Source organism: Mus caroli, chromosome 19 (assembly GCF_900094665.2).
Source record: "Mus caroli chromosome 19, CAROLI_EIJ_v1.1, whole genome shotgun sequence".
NCBI classification, from domain to species: Eukaryota; Metazoa; Chordata; class Mammalia; order Rodentia; family Muridae; genus Mus; species Mus caroli.
The window spans coordinates 27754641-27772251 of NC_034588.1; the positions used below are offsets into that span (position 1 = coordinate 27754641).

Consider the following 17611-nt stretch of genomic DNA (forward strand, 5'->3'; position numbering starts at 1 on the left):
CTTCCTTCCTTCCTTCCTTCCTTCCTTCCTTCCTTCCTTCCTTCCTTCCTTCCTTCTATTTTTAATTCAAAGAATGTTTTATTCTGCTGAAGTCCAGCACACTGGATCTATTATCTACAAAGATGGAGAGACCCCAAAGTGGGCTCACAGGCATGATTTAAAGCACATTAGGGGGATTCTGGGGAGGAGGAGGTGACCTCTATCATTATCTGTTGGCTCTATCTCTAGGGATAGTCCAGACTACTGCTGGGGCATGGAGGGCTGAAGCCTGTCGTGGAGTCAGCCTAACCCATCTCAATAGCTAGTTATTAATCTACTTAAATTATTTAACTCTGCTTGGCTTAATTTTGGTGATCATATACATCTAGAAATTCATTCATTTCATTTAGATTTTCCAAATTAGTTAGATACATGCCTTCAGGGCATGTCCTTCCTAATGGTTTTATGAACTTTATTGGTATCTGCTGTGCTGTCTCCCTTTTCATCTCTAATTTTATTAATTTGGGTTCTTTCTTTTGGTTAGTTTGTCTTAGGATTTAACCATCTCTTTTAAAGAACCAACTATCCAGCTTATTCATTCTTTGTGTATTTTTTTATTTCTAATTCATTTCTGCTCTGCTCCTATTTTAATTATTTCTGTTTACTATTTTAGATTTGGCTTTTTCTTGTTTTTCTAAGGTCCAGAGGTGCAGCTCAAAGTTATTTGAGAGATCTCTGATTTTTTTCTTTGAATCTAGGCATTTATAAGTTTCCTATGACTGGTTGTATTTTATGCCCTAGGTTTTAGAATATGTTAAGTTTCATCATTTCCCATCAAGATATTAATGATGTTAGAATATTAACATAGTCCAAAGGTTTCCGAGAGAAACTGCTTTTCAGGTAACAGAGTAGGGCTAGAAACCATTCATATATTTGCCTTGAAATTTCATAAATGGCAGGTATATGGCTAGGGATGGCTAATGCATGAGAGATCAGCAGAGATATCTGGTCCAGTAACTGAGTTGACTCAACCACTGGACTGGGACTCCTCAGTCTGGGACTCCTCTGGGGACATCCCAGCCAGGGATACTATTTGTCATCGCTGGAGGGACCTGCATTGGTAGATGTGTCCTGTGACCACTTTAAGGCACTTGGACAAGCAAGCATCACGAAGAGCTGTCCCTCTGTCTTTTTTCCATGACTTTAAACCACACTGACTCCTCATAAAATAGTCTTTTTATGGAAATGTGCTTATTTTGTCATTGGACCACACTTGTTAAGGACAGGCTATAATTCAACTCACATCATTAAGCTAAACTAACACAGTCTTTCTTCTAAACTTCTGGATTTTATCTTTTCTATTTAAAGTGTCATGGAAAAGCATACTAGTCAGTAACAGATTCATTTAAAAAAAACCCGACAAGGCTAAATTATTGCAACAGACAGCATTCTAACAAGGCACATTTGTTTTCTTGTAATCACCCTGCCAATATCCTCACATCACCCCAACATTCTTTCTGGAAAAATGAACCAAAACAAAATTCACTTAGATTGTAGGAAAGGCTAAGGCCATGACATATTTTAAGTTTATCACCCTCTCATTTAAGTAATACAGCCACAGGGAATGTGACATATGAAGTCCCAATAGTCCTATCATGTGGACAGAGAATGGCATGCTATACAAAGAAGAGGACACAAGTGACCTAGGTGGATAAATTTACCACTGCTACATAATCCATCATGAAACCAACCTGGTTTATGTGGTCTCTAAATCTCTCTTGTAGTATCCCCTGGCCATTCCCTGACAGAACCTGTAAACCAAAAACAGCCTTCTGGATTTCCATTCACTTTCTAGTCTTCAGGGGACAAATCAGCAAAATCAGATTACTCTTGCCCAGAAATATCTTAATCCCAAGTTAGGCTTTACCAAAACCAATACAAGGCTCACGTGAAGGCCTGGAAAATAAAAGAATGGAATTAAGAGATGAAAAATGGGCGTATATGCGGTGGGAACGGCAAAGAGATTTGATGCCTTCTGAGTAAAGGGAGGAGGGTGTGGGAACATCAGACATGATGTCGAAGCTGGAAAGACAGCCAGTCAAAAGACAGTTGAGGACCAACCCTGGAGAGCCCTAAGATAACAAATAGGATATGAGGGGAAAAAATGGTCAGGGAATGCTGTTGGAGAACACAGGTGGGCACCTGGTCATCGTTTTCTGATTTGTCCATGAGTGTTTATTTTAAACAGAAGTCTGACATTCATGATTGGTTTGTTTCCCCTTAGGAAAGCATAACTGCCGCTTATGTAACATGGTACCTAGCTTGTAAATTAGTGAAGGTTGCTCCTTTCGCTGACAGTTCTAATGTCTGCCATCTGTTTGCACAGGATGACACCCTGGCGCTCCTCTAATTGGACATAAATTAGGTACCCGCAGCAGTTTTGACAGGATCCCTCCGCTGCACTTAGTCTCTCTCTCTCTCTCTCTCTCTCTCTCTCTCTCTCTCTCTCTCTCTCTCTCTCTGTCTCTCTCTCTCTGCTATGGATTCAACGTTTTCTTGGACACTCAACATCTCCCCTAAAAGTAGATTCATAAACTTTCTGGGTTCAAATACTCAACTTATCTTTTTTTTGTATCGTATGATTTAAACTGGATCTCTTGTCTCTTGTCTCGTCTCTTGTCTCTTGGCTCTCCCTCCCTTTCTCTCTCTCTCTCTTCCTTCTTTTTTCTTCTTCTATTTAAGCAACTAAATTTTTACATTTATTTTATTTTTTGGAATTTCTCTTTCTTTTGTGACAGAGCCTTGGTGTAGCCCACGATGAGTTGGAATTCACCACATAGCTCAGGCAGGCCTAGAGTCCATGATCATCCTTCTGCTTCAGAAGTGGTATTATTGGCATGGGTCATGTATTTTTAATACCCATTTTATTAATAAATTATAATATCATAATATAATAGGTACAAGGAGATGTTTTGAAATGTGTGTACAATGCAGTAAAACTAAATCAAAACAGTAAGTGTAAACACCCTCTCACCTCTCATTTTTATAACACACCTGAACTTTATTTTCATTGTTAGTTTATTTATTTTGGGGGACACAGGTTCTGTACATTTAGCCCAAGGTTGTTTTGAATCTTTCTGTAATATGCTGGACTCAAACTCATAAGCTGTCTGCTTCAGTCTTCCATTTCATTGTTGTTTTCTCTAAATACATAAAACAACAGTTGGGCACAGTGGTGCACACCTTTAATCCAAGAATTCATGGGGCAGAGGCAAGCAGATCTCCGTGAATTTGAGGTCAGTCAGAGCTTCACAGAGAGACATGTCTCAAAAGCAAAACCAAACAACAAGAACAACAACAACCAACTACCATTATTTTTACCAGTTACTCTCCAGTGTTGCTCATTTTAAGGCCCACTTCTTTCTATCCACCAGCAACTGACAGCCATCATTTTATGCTTCCCTTCTGAGTTCCATAGTTGAGTTCAGTGGTGTTCTTTCTTTGCATAGATAATTTCATTTAGCAGTCTTCCAGATTCTTCACCCATGCTGTTACAAATGGCAGGACTTCACTCTTAAGTGGGTAATATTTATTGTATGTACATGTGTATATATATTACATTCTTTACTCATTTACCCCTGGATGTGTACCTACCACACTGAGCGATAATTCTCAGACTTCCTGCCATGTTTAGCTGTAGCTGAGTATCTTGAACTCTGAGCCGTCAGCCTGTTCTCTCCATGTGGTACGACCCTGTCTTGTCCAGCTTTCCTAGGAAACTCTTGGTTTTGAATTGTTGTTTCACTAACTCTATGTCTCTGACTTGGGATTTAATTTCTCTCTTCTCTAGAGATGTTCTCTTTCTACACTGCCCTGTCTCCTGTTGTTCTGGCTTCTCTTTCACCTGTTTTTCTTCCCTTGAACAAACTGAATTTCACCAAATCCTGATATATTTCAAATTCACCTATATTTCTATTTTATCATGGAATTCCGCCCCACCTGACAACTTCAGTTGTTAATTCTATGCAGGCAGTGTTAACATTAGTTTTATGGCAGTGGTGGCAGGGAGCTCCTGCCCACATCTGTCACTTCCTCAGAGCATCTGTCTTATGCATTCAAGATTGCATAACATTGGATGTTATTCTCAGTGGAATATCATTGCGCCTCCCAAACTGGTCTCTCTTCTATATATCATTTTCTCTGTCCTAATAATATCCATAATTTATTTCATGGTCTTTAACTTAGTCAGAATTTCAACTCTTTGTTTTTACCCTTTAAAAGCCTTCATTATTACACATTCCTTCTCCAAATGGTCCTATGATCACGAGCTGGAATTAGACTCCCAACTACATATTCTATCTTCAAACCTTCCCTCCATGTTGTTCTTTATATAGTACTTTGTAAAAAGTCTACCATTTGGTATCATTAAGTATTGTTAGAGTGGCTGTTATAGCAAAATTTAGTGTTTGTAGTAACACAGTCTCATTATACCTGCACACTAAGATATTATAAATTGTCTTCTAACAACCAACACACAATTGTCTTATTGTCACTTGAAACTGGCTCATGGTTTCCTTATGAATTGCTCGTTCTGATGACTCAATAGTCTGCCCTCCCTATACTTTCAGATACTTTCCCGTAACACCATGCCTTATACATGGTAGAACCCCAGTGGAACATACATTCAGTAAAAGCAGTAAGGATGGATCGATGTTGATTCTGGGACCTAGAAAAGAACTTTTCCATTTCAGAGCTATATGTGAGTGCAACTATCAGGTAGCAACTGTGCCATGGCTTAACTTCTAGTGACATCAAGATTAGGAGTTGTGAGTCAAATTGGGACCCTCTCCCCCCAGAGTTTCCTGGGTTATCCAATGCTATCTTTCTAACCTTGGTCTCTATTCCTCAGCTTTAGTTCACTGCAGCACAATGTCTCCTGCAGCTGGGAAGAGCACACTAGTTTTCTGTCAGTTCTCTCTGGGTCAGACACTCGAACTTTCTGATGTGCTTACCCACATATGCTACATTGAAGAAATACCTTTTTTTTTTTTTTTTAATTCCATGTGGTTTGCACACATCTGAGCCATAGTCTTCTGGTGGCAATAACCTGCTATTTACAGTTCCCTGTAACCCCAGTAAGAGCTGTAAAGCATGACGAAGAGAAGAAACAGGGCAGTGACAGATGTCTCAAAAGAGCCTTTCATTTCTCTAAGTAGGCACTTGTCCACATCTAGAGCTGAGGCTTTTTACAAGAGTGTCTTCCCTAAGGCTTTGGTGTAGGAGTGTCAGGACAGAGAAACAGAAAAGAAACCTAAAACATTCTGAGAGCAACAGTGATGAAGGTTCTAAATAAAACACCAAATGACAGTACTGGCTAAGCAGCTCCTGAAAGACTCTAAAGACAGACGCTTGACACTGAGTATCCAATTCGTCTGTGGTGAATTTGATGACGTGTCTTTGCAAATGCATTAATTGCATGTTTTTATTAATCCTCAAAAAATCCCTATGATATTGCTTTTCAAGTGAACCTATGGTGCTGTCATTCATAGTGTGTAAGTGCCTTATTAAAGATTACAATGCTAGATTGGCAGAACTAGCCACTTCAAGAGTATAAGAATAAAAAAGAGAACTCATTCTAACAGGAAAATACTTTAAGCAAGTGTTAATAGCTCTTCAAAATGCTATCTAATTCCAGAACCATATATATTGCTGATATGAGTGTGTGTTATGCATAGAAAAGTACTTACTCTCTGTCAATTCTCTCTGGGTCAGACACTCGAACTTTCTGATGTGCTTACCCACATATGCTACATTGAAGAAATACCTTTTTTTTATTATTATTATTCCATGTGGTTACTTACTCTCTGTCAATCACAAGGCAGGTGACAGCTTCTGCGGCAATAACATTTGCTGTTCTCACATCCTCCCTGCATAAAGATAAATAGATAAATAAGACCCATTAGAATGGTGCAGCCTTTAAGAACAAAGGCACATAGCTATGGTGAGTTTCTTACAGGAACCAAAGTATTACACGTTTTTTGATTTATGCACCTCCAGGTTTAGGCTTCCTGTGAAGAGCCACTTTACACATATTATAAATCACACATTCCCTGCAGTTAAAACTCAGTTGTTACAATTATCAAATTTAACGTTTCACTTACACAAGTGGAAGAAGATTTTATAAGATCATTTCATTTGCTCTTTGGGGGGAATTTCTGAGTTAATGATGATAAAGTTGGGAATGAATAGGTTAAAGCTCTTAAAGAGTCTAGAGACATACCGCTGGAAATAGAGTATCTAATTCATCCATTATGAACTTGACACTCTATCTTTGAAATCAAAGGACCAGTTTTAAATATTCTCTTAATATAGTAACACTACTTTTATGCAACTAAGGTTTGGAAACTTTATGGTACATAGTTATTCATCTGTCCAAGATCATGATCCTTTATATTATTTGATGAATATTACTCGTAGGCACTTAAATATATTAAGAGGATCTCTTGGCAAACACATAATTTGTAACTATAGTAGGCAATGTCAGTCTCTGAGACCTTTGAAACTCTTTTCTGGTGCATCTCCAGTAGTGAGAGATGGATTTGGTAAATTAACTTCACAAGTCATTCTCAGCTACCATAAACTTAATGTTACCATTGTCATAACATTAAATGACACCTGACAGCGTACCCTTTTTTCTTATGATAACATTTCTAAGGCAATATAACTGATGGCAAATATGCCTGAAATATATCTCAAAGTTAATTGTATAGAAAGATGTTGTGCTGACAGGTTTTTAAACTACAAAACGCAACGTTCCACCCAAATCAGGCACCCGAAGTACTGAAAACCAAAAGGGTTTACAATGCATCCTTTGCTACTGAAGACTCATGAAGTTCCAACTCACGCTCTAAATTCTGTCATTTTCCCTGCTGACATGTCTTTCATTAAGTATTTCATTGTTGTTTCTCTTCTTTCTTGGGTTAGTGTTGTTTAACAGAAGCAGCATTTGGCAAATCAGAACCATACATTCATTCACTAATCTCACTTTCCCAGAAATGCCCTCATGATAGTCTTCTGCATTCATTATTTGATACTGATTAAAAAAAAAACAAAAAACAAAAAACAAAACATTTTTCTTCTTTGAAAGAGAGCCATGTTGGGATTCTTGTACAGATGCATCGCATGAATACACTGATCTCAGAAGAACAGCTTCTGACGTTAAGTTTTCCATATAAGATCAGGACATGCCTTTGCATTGCTGGAATCTTTTATGTTTTAAATGAGATTCTATAGGGTTTTTCACCTAATGCCTAACACTGCATGAAGAGCACCCTTGGATGATCCAGATTAGGTTTTTTTTTTTAATATGCCTTTTCCATTTATGTGTTACTGATTGTACTTTAGAGAAGAAAACTCTCCCTTGTTTTAACTTTTATTTATTCTTATTTTTATTTATTTTTTAAATTTTTATTTATTTTTCTCTCATACAATACATTCTGACCAGAGATTCCCCTCCCTCCATGCCTCCCAGGTCCTCCCAAACTTCCTTCTACCCCTGTCTACTCCCCCCCCCCCCACTGATATCTTCCCCCAGCAAAGAATTTAAATCTACTCCATATAATAAGTTTTCCTCTGATGGTTAAGCTTTTATGGTAGTCTCAGAAGCTGCCAGTGTGAGCTTCTCATGCTTGCTTCGCATTCTCTGCCTTCCAGAGAAGCTGGCCTCCTTTCCAAGTTGACAAACATTATCTTCTCTCTCCTACCCAGGCTTCTTCAAAACATGCTGTCCTCAGACTTAAGGCGCTCCTCTCCACCCATGCTTGTCCTTTGGAACCTCTTCACAGTGTCCTTCCCTAAGGTATGCTACCCTGAATTAGCTCGGAGGTTTCCTTGTATATCTGTTCTCAGTATCTTACATATCTCTACATGGAAATGGCTATCACTACTTAAAACTCATATATTTATTTATGTGGCCATCCAGTTAGGGACTCAAATTCTCTTCTGCTAAGCCATATAAGCATAGGCAGGGCCCATGACTAGATTTGCTCAGATTTGATCTTTAGTGCCTAATATATAGAAGGTACTTAATATGTGTATGCTACAAGAAAGTCACAGGTATTGTGTTCCCAAGCCTGGGGTGATAGAGATATCATTATTACCATCATCATCATCATCATCATCAATCAATGAACATTATTAATGCAGTGCCTCAGAGATCAGAGGCATTGGATCCTCCTGGAACTGAAATTCCAGGCAGTTTTGAGCCACCTATAGGTGTTAGGAATGGACCTAGGTTCTTTTGCAAGAACAGTATGCGGTCTTGATTGCTGATCCATTTATCCAGCCCCAAGTTCAGACTTCAGAGTCTCAGGAATTTGCTGTTAAACTAAGATTGACCAATTCCCAAACAATGCAAACCTCTCTTATGTGAGCATGAGAATGAAGAGAAGCCATTCAGTATCACTTTTGCCCAGCAGCACAGTGAGAACTGCAGATGTTGTATTTTCAGCTCCATTACCATTTTCTATAGAAGGTTGATTTTTGTTTTTGTGAAGTACACACAGCAGGCAGAAGCGCTTCATCCCCACAGGGCCTTCATAAGTTGTGAATTACTTCCTTCTTACCATATGTTTATGGCATCATAAGCCACTACAAATAGTTTCTATGCTTAAAACAATGCTGACACTATTGTGGTTTCATAAAAACATCATTTAAAATCTACTCTTCCATATCTGTCTTTGTCTTTACTATTCATAACATTGTCTATTCAGACTATCTGTACTGGTGCACATCTGTAACTACAATATCCAAACACTTGGAGGAAGATTATGAGGTCAAGGCCATCCTGGGCTATCCTTTCACAGGGAGCTCCTATAATCCCTGATACCTGCCACCAAATAGAGAAAAAATAAAAAATGGGAATTGCCTATTTAAAAGCATTTCCATTTTAACTACTAAGAAACCTATAAATAATAAGTAAGATAATATTTAACTGTGAATATATTTTATGCATATAAATTTTAATGGAGTAATCATAAATAGCCAATATTTTAAGATTTTATATATTATTTGATCTAAATGAGACAGATGTTTTAACAAGGAATATAATGTTTTATTGGAGCAGAAGCAATAAATATTTTTATGTAGATCAGAAAATAGGCTATTAAGAAATTGAATAAAATATTTTATTTTATGTTTTAGCTTACTAAACTTAAGAATGTGTAAAAAAACAGTTCATACTAATATCATTGACTTAATATAGCAAGTGGCAGTTATTTTTCTCAGACTGACATATGAGGACACATGCTACCTGATCCATCAACATTCAGATCCAGCTCTTGAGTGACAACCCTGGTGTTTGAACACAGATTACCTGTTCTCTAAATTAAATTCTTTCCATGGAACTATACCATTCATAGACTTTGTCAGAGTTAAATCTGATAATAATTATACAAGATGCCCCACCATACCAAAGGGACACTTGCTCAACTCTGTTCATGACAGCTCTATTTGTAATAGCTAGAAACTGGAAACAACCTAGATGTCCCTCTACTGAAGAATGGATAACGAAAATGTGGTACAACTACACAATGCAATACAATTCAGCTATTAAAAACAAAGATATTACGGATTTCACAGGCAAATGGATGAAACTTGATAATATCATCCTGAGTGGTAACCCAGTCCCCAAAGGACATGCATGCTATGTACTCACATTAGCCATAAAGTACAGGTACCATGCTACACTCCACAGACTCAAAGAAGCTAAACAAGAAGGGAGGCTCAAGAGAGGATACTCAAATCTCATTTAGAAAGGGGAATAAAATAGTCATAGCAAGCAGATGGAGGGAGGGAACTAGGTATGAGAGGGGATGGGGGGGGATTAGGGAGTTTCAGAATAAGTGTGGAAAGGGACACAGAGAGGGTCAGAGGGGCAGAAGAATGAATTAAAATCTGTAGCTGGGGGCATGGGGGCATACATAGGATGTGACAGAGACCTGGGATTGGTGGGGCTCCCAGGAATCAGTGGGGGTGACCTTAGCTAAGACTCAGAGCAGTGGGGATATGGAACTTGAAGAGGCTACCTACTGTAGTCAAGCAGAAACCCAACTGGAGTGATAGGGACACCAACCTACCCCCAAAGCTTTTGACTCAAAATGTATCCTGTCTACAAGAAATTAAACAAACAAACAAACAAACAAAAACAGGAATAGAGCAGAGACTGAGGAAATGGCCAACCAATAAACCAATAACTGGCCTAATTTGAGATCCAACCCACAGGCACACACCAATCCCTAACTATTAATGATACTCTATTGTGCTTGCAGAAAGCCTAGCTTAACTGTCCTCTGAGAGGCTCCATTTAGCTGCTGACTGAAACAGATGCAGAAACCCATAAACATTGGATGGAAATCAGAGACTCTCATGGAAGAGTTGGGTGAAGGATTGAGGGCCCCAAAGAGGATTGGAACTCCACCGAAAGACTAACACGGTCAACTAACCTGAGCCATTGGATGCTTGGAGGCTCTTAGAGACTGAATCACCAACCAACAAACACACACAGGCTAGACCTAACCCCCAATCCCCACACCTAAATAGCAGATTGCAGATCAGTCTTCATTTGCCCCCCCCCCAATAAGAGCAGAGGCTGTCCCTAAAGCTGTTGCCTGTCTGGAATATAATTTCCTAACTGGCCTTCCTTATCTGACCTCAGTGGGTGAGGATGCCCCTATCCCTGCAGAGGCTTGACATGCCAGGATGGGGAATACCCAGGTTCAGAGGCCTCTACCCTCTCAGACAAGAAGGGGAAGGGAGGATGGTCAGAGGGATTATGTAAAGGGGGACAGGGAGGGGAGGCAGTGGGGTGGGTGGTGATATGGAAGAGTTTGGAGGGAGGAAAGGAAAGGGAGAAATGTTATAATTATATTATAATCCCCCAAATTTAAAAGAGAGAGAAAAAAATATAGTACAGAATAACTTTTGGGCAATGGTCATAATAATTATCATAACATTGCCGTTGTTAATAAAGCCAGCACCAATATATTTTGGTGTCCAACCACAAAATAAATATGATAGGCCTTTAATGCTTAATTTACTGGAATCTCCATTCACAGGTATGTCCTAACCAGCTATGCAGTTTTATAATGATACCATGCAATGCTTGGCAGTTGTTTAATGTCAAGTCACTCCGTCATCACAGTACCGTTGTTCCTATGATTCAGGTGCTTACTGCCCCTCTATGCAGATGTCCAGAAAGGCTCTAAAACCCTGCTTCTTTGAGGGACAAAAATTCTACCTGACATGGCTTTGATGGATGTTAATCATCCACTTTGGCAAACATTCTTTGGAAGAAGCGGCCGATACTATAACTACCGTGTACATTGGTTTCTACTGTGGCTCCAAAGACCATGATAAAAAAAAATATAATCTGGATTTATGTATTGTTATATGTACATATAATAAAGGGGATCCTAATGATTCTCTGTTGTCACTAAGCATTTTAGCCATCCATAGTTATAGTTTTATATAGAAGATTGACCTAGATAGTAAGGTTGCATATACTACTGTCTTAGACATAAAGGGGAAAACATGTAAGGAGACAAGATGTTTTCTTATTATGTTGGCATGTTACAAAGAGGTTTTGAGATTATATATGACAATATTATACATCTAAAATTATAAGGCAATGCCCAAACTAGATACACAGTGCCCTGTGTGCTCAGCACATGGCTGTTGCTACTTTGTATTAAGTAAAAATAGCTGTATACATAACAATCAGACAAAACATGCTCACAGTCTTTAAAAACAAAATCTCACATTCATATATTTCTGTGCACATTAGCTGATTACAGCATTACCAATCACAATCGTGACAAGAGAACCACTGCAAAACTAGCTACTGCTCAGCCAACTATGAAGCATTTTCACAAGCACATTATCGATTTTAAAAAGTTATAGCAAAGCCTCATGGTTTAGTAGTGGTCACTTTTGAAACCCTTTGTGAAGAGTTAGAAAAATTACAGAGCATAAAAAAAGACCCCAAATCACTAAAAATACAGTTTTATGTGCACTGACTCTGATATTCTTTCAACTTCATCACTGGAATCTTCATCATCGCTGTATCCCAAAGTAGAGTCACTATCAGTGTCTGAATAATCCATGAGAAATCTTTATATGGACTCCTCTTAGGAAACAGTTTTCCCCTGTTTCATGGCTACAGGAGCACTCAGTGGTGCATAGATGTCTCAAGCTCAGAGGTAGAAAGCCAAGGCAGTACAGAGTTCATGCAGGGCAGCCAGCAGGGTGGGGATCCCCCTTTGCAACAGCAGTGTGGTGAACACTGTTAGCAGAGTCCTAGCACTCCCTTTGTGGCAGCCTTCATGGAAACTGATACTCCTCCAATTGCCTAGGAGCTTAAAGCAATACATGGGGCTAAGCCTTTCACTCTCTGTCATGTGCAACAGTTTAATGTCGCAGTTAGATCATTTTCACACAGGATGAAGCAAATCCTATTTTTATCATAAAATCAAAAGGAAATCTTAATACAACAAGTAGGACAATCAAAATGTATGGCTATGATAAGCTTCAAAGCAGCACATAAAAGGAAATCACAGAATTTCAGCAGTGAATTAATCATGGGCAATTGTATAATTTGTGGCAAAGCTGGCTGCTGATTGAAAACAGGATCCCTTAGCAGTTAGGTGTTTGTTTTGTTTTATGTGGCTTTCTGAATCCAATCATTCTCGTTTCTACCTCTGAGTCAATCAGAAAACTATTCCAACATGATTTATACCCCAATTCTAATAAAAGTCAATACTATATGCAAAACTGATCAGTGAATAAAGAAATTATACACGTTCCAATCGTGCTTGGCATGAAATAACCAATGAGCCTTTGTCAACACATTTTTGACAAAGGTTTGATCATAAACTAAACAGTTGGAAAAGAATAGTAGCTTCCAAAAATGATACAACGAAAACTGGATATCCCAAGGTGTAAGACCTTTCTCACACCACCTATAAAAATCAATTACAAGTTGATTAAAGAGTTAAATATATGACTTTAAACTTTGAAACAACTAAAGAAAATACAGCATGAGTACTATTTGATATTAATATGAGCAAGAAGTTTTAGGATATGATCTCAGAAGTATGAAACAACAAATCCAAGCAACAAAATGCCTCAAACATGAAAGGAAAGAGTTGACAGTGTATAGGTAACCTAACAATGGGAGAAAATATTTTCATCCTGTATACTTGATGGGAGATAATGTCTGGAATCTGGAAGGAACTCCAGCAAGTCAATTGCCAACATTTCCGAATAATTAAGTAGAAAAATGGTGGAAAGATCAAAATGAATATTTCCTTTCATTCAGTTGTTATTAATCATCAGGAAAAATAAAATCATAATCTTGCAAAGTCTCTCATCCCAGTTTGACTCTCTCTGTCTGTCTCTGTCTCTCCCTCTCTCTCTCACACACACATATACCACAACACACACACACACACCACAATGCATGCCCCCCACACACACACTAACTTACTGTCAGTAAGCAGAACAAACTCATGTGGCTGAAGGTGGTATATGGAGGGCTTTATGCATTATTGGCAGAAGTGTACATTAGTAAGCCATTATGCAAATCGGTGTGGACATTAAAAAAATTTACAAGGATAACATGAGCCCACTACCAAAACAATGGTTCCAGAGAAAAAGAAATTTTATTTAAAAAGATACCTTAAAAATTAGTAGAAACAAATCTCTCCAGATTGGTTATATATCTGTGTAGTTTATGTATCACATTGGTCATGATTCAAGTTCTTAGTGAACTCTCCTCTATTCATAAAATAGAGAGAAGTTCAGTTTAAGAAATAAAAATATGTAATAAAAATATTAAAAAAAAAAGAAATGCAACCTGATGAAATTTAAACAAAAGAAAAAAAAAAGAAATAAAAATCTGACTTATACAGAAAACTAAATTCCCTAATAGCCATCTGCTCTAATCACTAACATGCTAATCTGACAGCAACACATTCTAAATGTGGGTCTGTCGAGGCATGGTGGTGTAGACTTGAAATCTCAGCACTCACAAGGCCGGGGGAGGGGCATTAAGAGTTTGACGCCTAAGAACCAGTGTTAATCACACACACACACACACACACACACACACACTCCACACATTCTCACATACTCTCTTTCTGTCTATATCCCTCTCTGTCTGTCTCTCTTTCATACATACACACACACACACACACACACACACACACACACACACACACACAAACCCATACCATTTACATGGGCTTGTAAGTGTAACATTTCCTTCATGTTCCTGGCACTTTTCCAAGAGCTTTCCGTGTAATATTTCAAGGAAAGCAAATAAGCTAACAAACTAACTTGGCCTAAGTTTGTGTAACTATGACCTAGGATCAATATTTGAACACTGGCAGGCTGACTGCAGAACCTGCATTCTTTATTTGGGTATAATTTTTATGTAGTACCTGTTATGAGTACCCACAAACTTGTCTTCATTTAAAAAACAAAAACAAAAAGAAACTCCAGGTGTAATGGTATATACCTTTAATCTCAACAGTCAGGAGACAGAGGCAGGTAAATCTTTGTCAACCTGATCTACATAGCAAGTTCCAAGCCGGCCAGGGTTATGTGGTATGATCCTGTTGCCAAACAACAGCAGCAGGAGCAGCAACAACAACAAAAGGAATGTACAAATAGTAATGCTAAAAGTTGAGCAATGCAGTAATGGCTTGGTTTCTCAGAGTCAGAAATTCCCTTTCTGACTCTAAGACATTTGGTTGTCATGGCAACCTTCCTCCTTGCCCCAGACAGAATTGAAAGACCCAGAAAAGAAGGAGAGCTGCCTCTGAAGTCCATCCTTTCTTAGAATGTGGACTAGGCACAGGGTTGGCTTTGGTTTTATCTGTTAAAATATGGTAGACTGTGACTTCAGAGACTTTTCTTAGGATTCTTTTAGAAACAGATTCTGTGTAGAAAAGAAGAAAACGCTACTTGAGATGTGTAGTGCTGTATGCTCTGTAACGTTTCTTTATATCTGTCTCTGTAATGTTGTACTTCTGTAAATCTGCTCTCTGTTTACAGTAATTGAAGTATGGAATCAACCAACGTGATCATTGATTGATGAATGGATTAAGAAAATATGTGGTACATCTATGCACAATGGAATATTATTGAACCATAAAAATTAAATTATAGTATTTAATATTAATTATAGTATTTAGAGACAAATTTAAAATACATTGTGTAGCTCTAAATAAGCCAGACATGAAAAGACAAATACATTATGATAACCCTCATACATAGAATGTAAGGAGGTTAATTCGTGACATTTAAGAATGGAATTCTAGTTCCCAGAGACTGGGTCTTATGGTTTTAATTAAATTGGCCCTCCTAGGTTTCTATGTATGAATGATTTGTCCTTAGTTAGTGGAACTGTTTGGGAAGGATTAGGAGGTGTGTCCATGTTGGAGGATATGTGTCAATGGCTGAGGGAGGTTGAAGTTTCAAAAGATCATGGCAAACATAAAGTCTCTCTTTCTGCCTGACTGTGGATCAGGATGTAAACTCTCAGCCCCATGTCTGCCCACCTACTACCATACTCCCAGCCATGTAGTTGTGGAGTAATCCTCTAAAACTGAAAGCTAGACTTAAATGCTTCTTTTAATAAGAGTTGCCTTGGTCTCTTCATGGTAATAGGACAGCAACCAAGACAACAGGACAATGATCAGAGGTGATAGGGAGAGATTTATCATCTGAAAAAAAAAAAGTCCCATTAAACAGAAAGAATATATTCTGGTGCTTCTTCACATATCAGGGTGTCTATAGCTAACAGAAATATATATTTCAAAAAACTGAAGAGATTCAGATAATTTTCACAACAAATACATAATAAATGTTTAAGGAGCTAGAAATGTTAATTCTACTGTTTTTTATATAACATATGTTGTTCATTATAACCCACAAATATCTGGAATTACTATATTAGTGAAGAAAGTTATTATTATTAAATATTAATTATTAACATATATGAAACATTTATACAAACAGGGGAAAAAAACGTTCTTATAAGTTAACTCTAAAGTTTTTTACTCCTAGGCTTCATGGGTAGATATATCCACTATTATGTTAGTTCACTTCCTGAAGCAGTGCATACTCATTTGGAATGATATCCATGGAAGGATACAGGGACTACAAGAGAGTTAAGAAGTTTAAATAATTCAAGTTTCACATTCCTTTGCATATTACTTTTGCTAGGTTGACAGCATAATGCATTTTTGACATAGACTCTTTGTATTATATGGCTTATTTAAATGACAATGAAGACGTATATTTACTGAATCCAACTACATGAAATTACTTTAGCTGTTAAAAATGGCTGAATATCAGTAAGTTCATGTGGTTCAACTTAATACATGAAGGTACTGAAAGTGAAGCAATGAATAGATACTTGTTGCTCTTTCTTTTCTTTTGTGCTCCAGATGTAATCTCAACTGGGCTAGGATTCAACCCTAGCCCGTATTTCTTTCATAACTATAGCTGAATGATTTCATTCCCCTGAATGTTAAGAATTAATTTATGGCTTTTCTTCCTTCTCTATAGCCATTTCAGACGCTTCTTTTCATATTACTTTATGGCCGGTGTTAGAATTATCACCAGATACCATGCATGGGCAGATAATTGGGTCCCAGAAGACATGAGCTATTATTAAGTAAAAAATCCAATATATAGGACAACTTTCTAGGAGCTGTTGTCCAGAAAGTCTCCAGAAATACCTGCAAATGTATACAGGTTATTAACGTTGCTGTTGTTAAGATCAACAGGATGGTAAGACGCTATTATTAAAGACACCACATACCTTGGTTGCTGAATATAGAAAAAAAAATGTTGAAAGCTTGCTAACTTTCATGATGTCAGACATTGCTATTTAGGCAACTAAAAGATAGGGGTAAGCAACAATATGCTACAACTTTAGACTTTAGAAGCTATAATACTATAATAATATAATACATACTATAATATATATATATATATATATATATATATATTACAATACTAACGAGGTAGGCAGGCAGTTACTGATAAGACAGCAGCATGACTGTTATGACAATAAGCACATGATTACGATTTTGTTTTTATTTTTTAAACTAAAATATAGTATCATTTGTCCCTCCCTCTTTCCTCCATCTCACCTCTCCAATGTTACCCCCTTGTTCTTTCTCACGTTCATGGCTTAATTTTTTTTAGTTATCTAGATTCTTCTGAATACATGAATGCATCTTAGTCCACATGATGTTACTTGTATATGTTTGGTTTCAGGATGACCATTTTGTATTGGATAGCAAACTAAAGGGCTCTTTCCTAGAGACTTTTCTCCTCTCACTATTCCAGAGTTGCTTTTAGTTGTTTTTTGTCTAAGGCTGGGGCTCCGTGAGATTCCTCCTTTCCATTTTCACCAACGGATTTCAGATTGGATCTGACACCAGCTTCATAGGAGGTGGTTAGTGCCTCGTGGTAATGTGTATCTGGTTATAGAGTGGTCCTGGGGACCGAGATGAATGTGTGTGTGTGGAGAGAGAGAGAGGGAGAGAGAGAGGGAGGG

At 37.8% G+C, this 17611-nt stretch overlaps 1 protein-coding gene across 2 annotated transcripts in view; it reads right to left on the reverse strand.

Annotated features, from left to right (window-relative positions):
• Positions 1-17611, reverse strand: part of Prkg1 (protein kinase cGMP-dependent 1) — a 1176530-nt gene that overhangs the window by 141862 nt on the left and 1017057 nt on the right. For both annotated transcript variants that reach the window (XM_021151357.2, XM_021151356.2), the window contains exon 8: positions 5841-5906. In XM_021151357.2, the coding sequence (XP_021007016.1) occupies positions 5841-5906 (66 nt within the window). The remainder of the gene's footprint in view (positions 1-5840; positions 5907-17611) is intronic.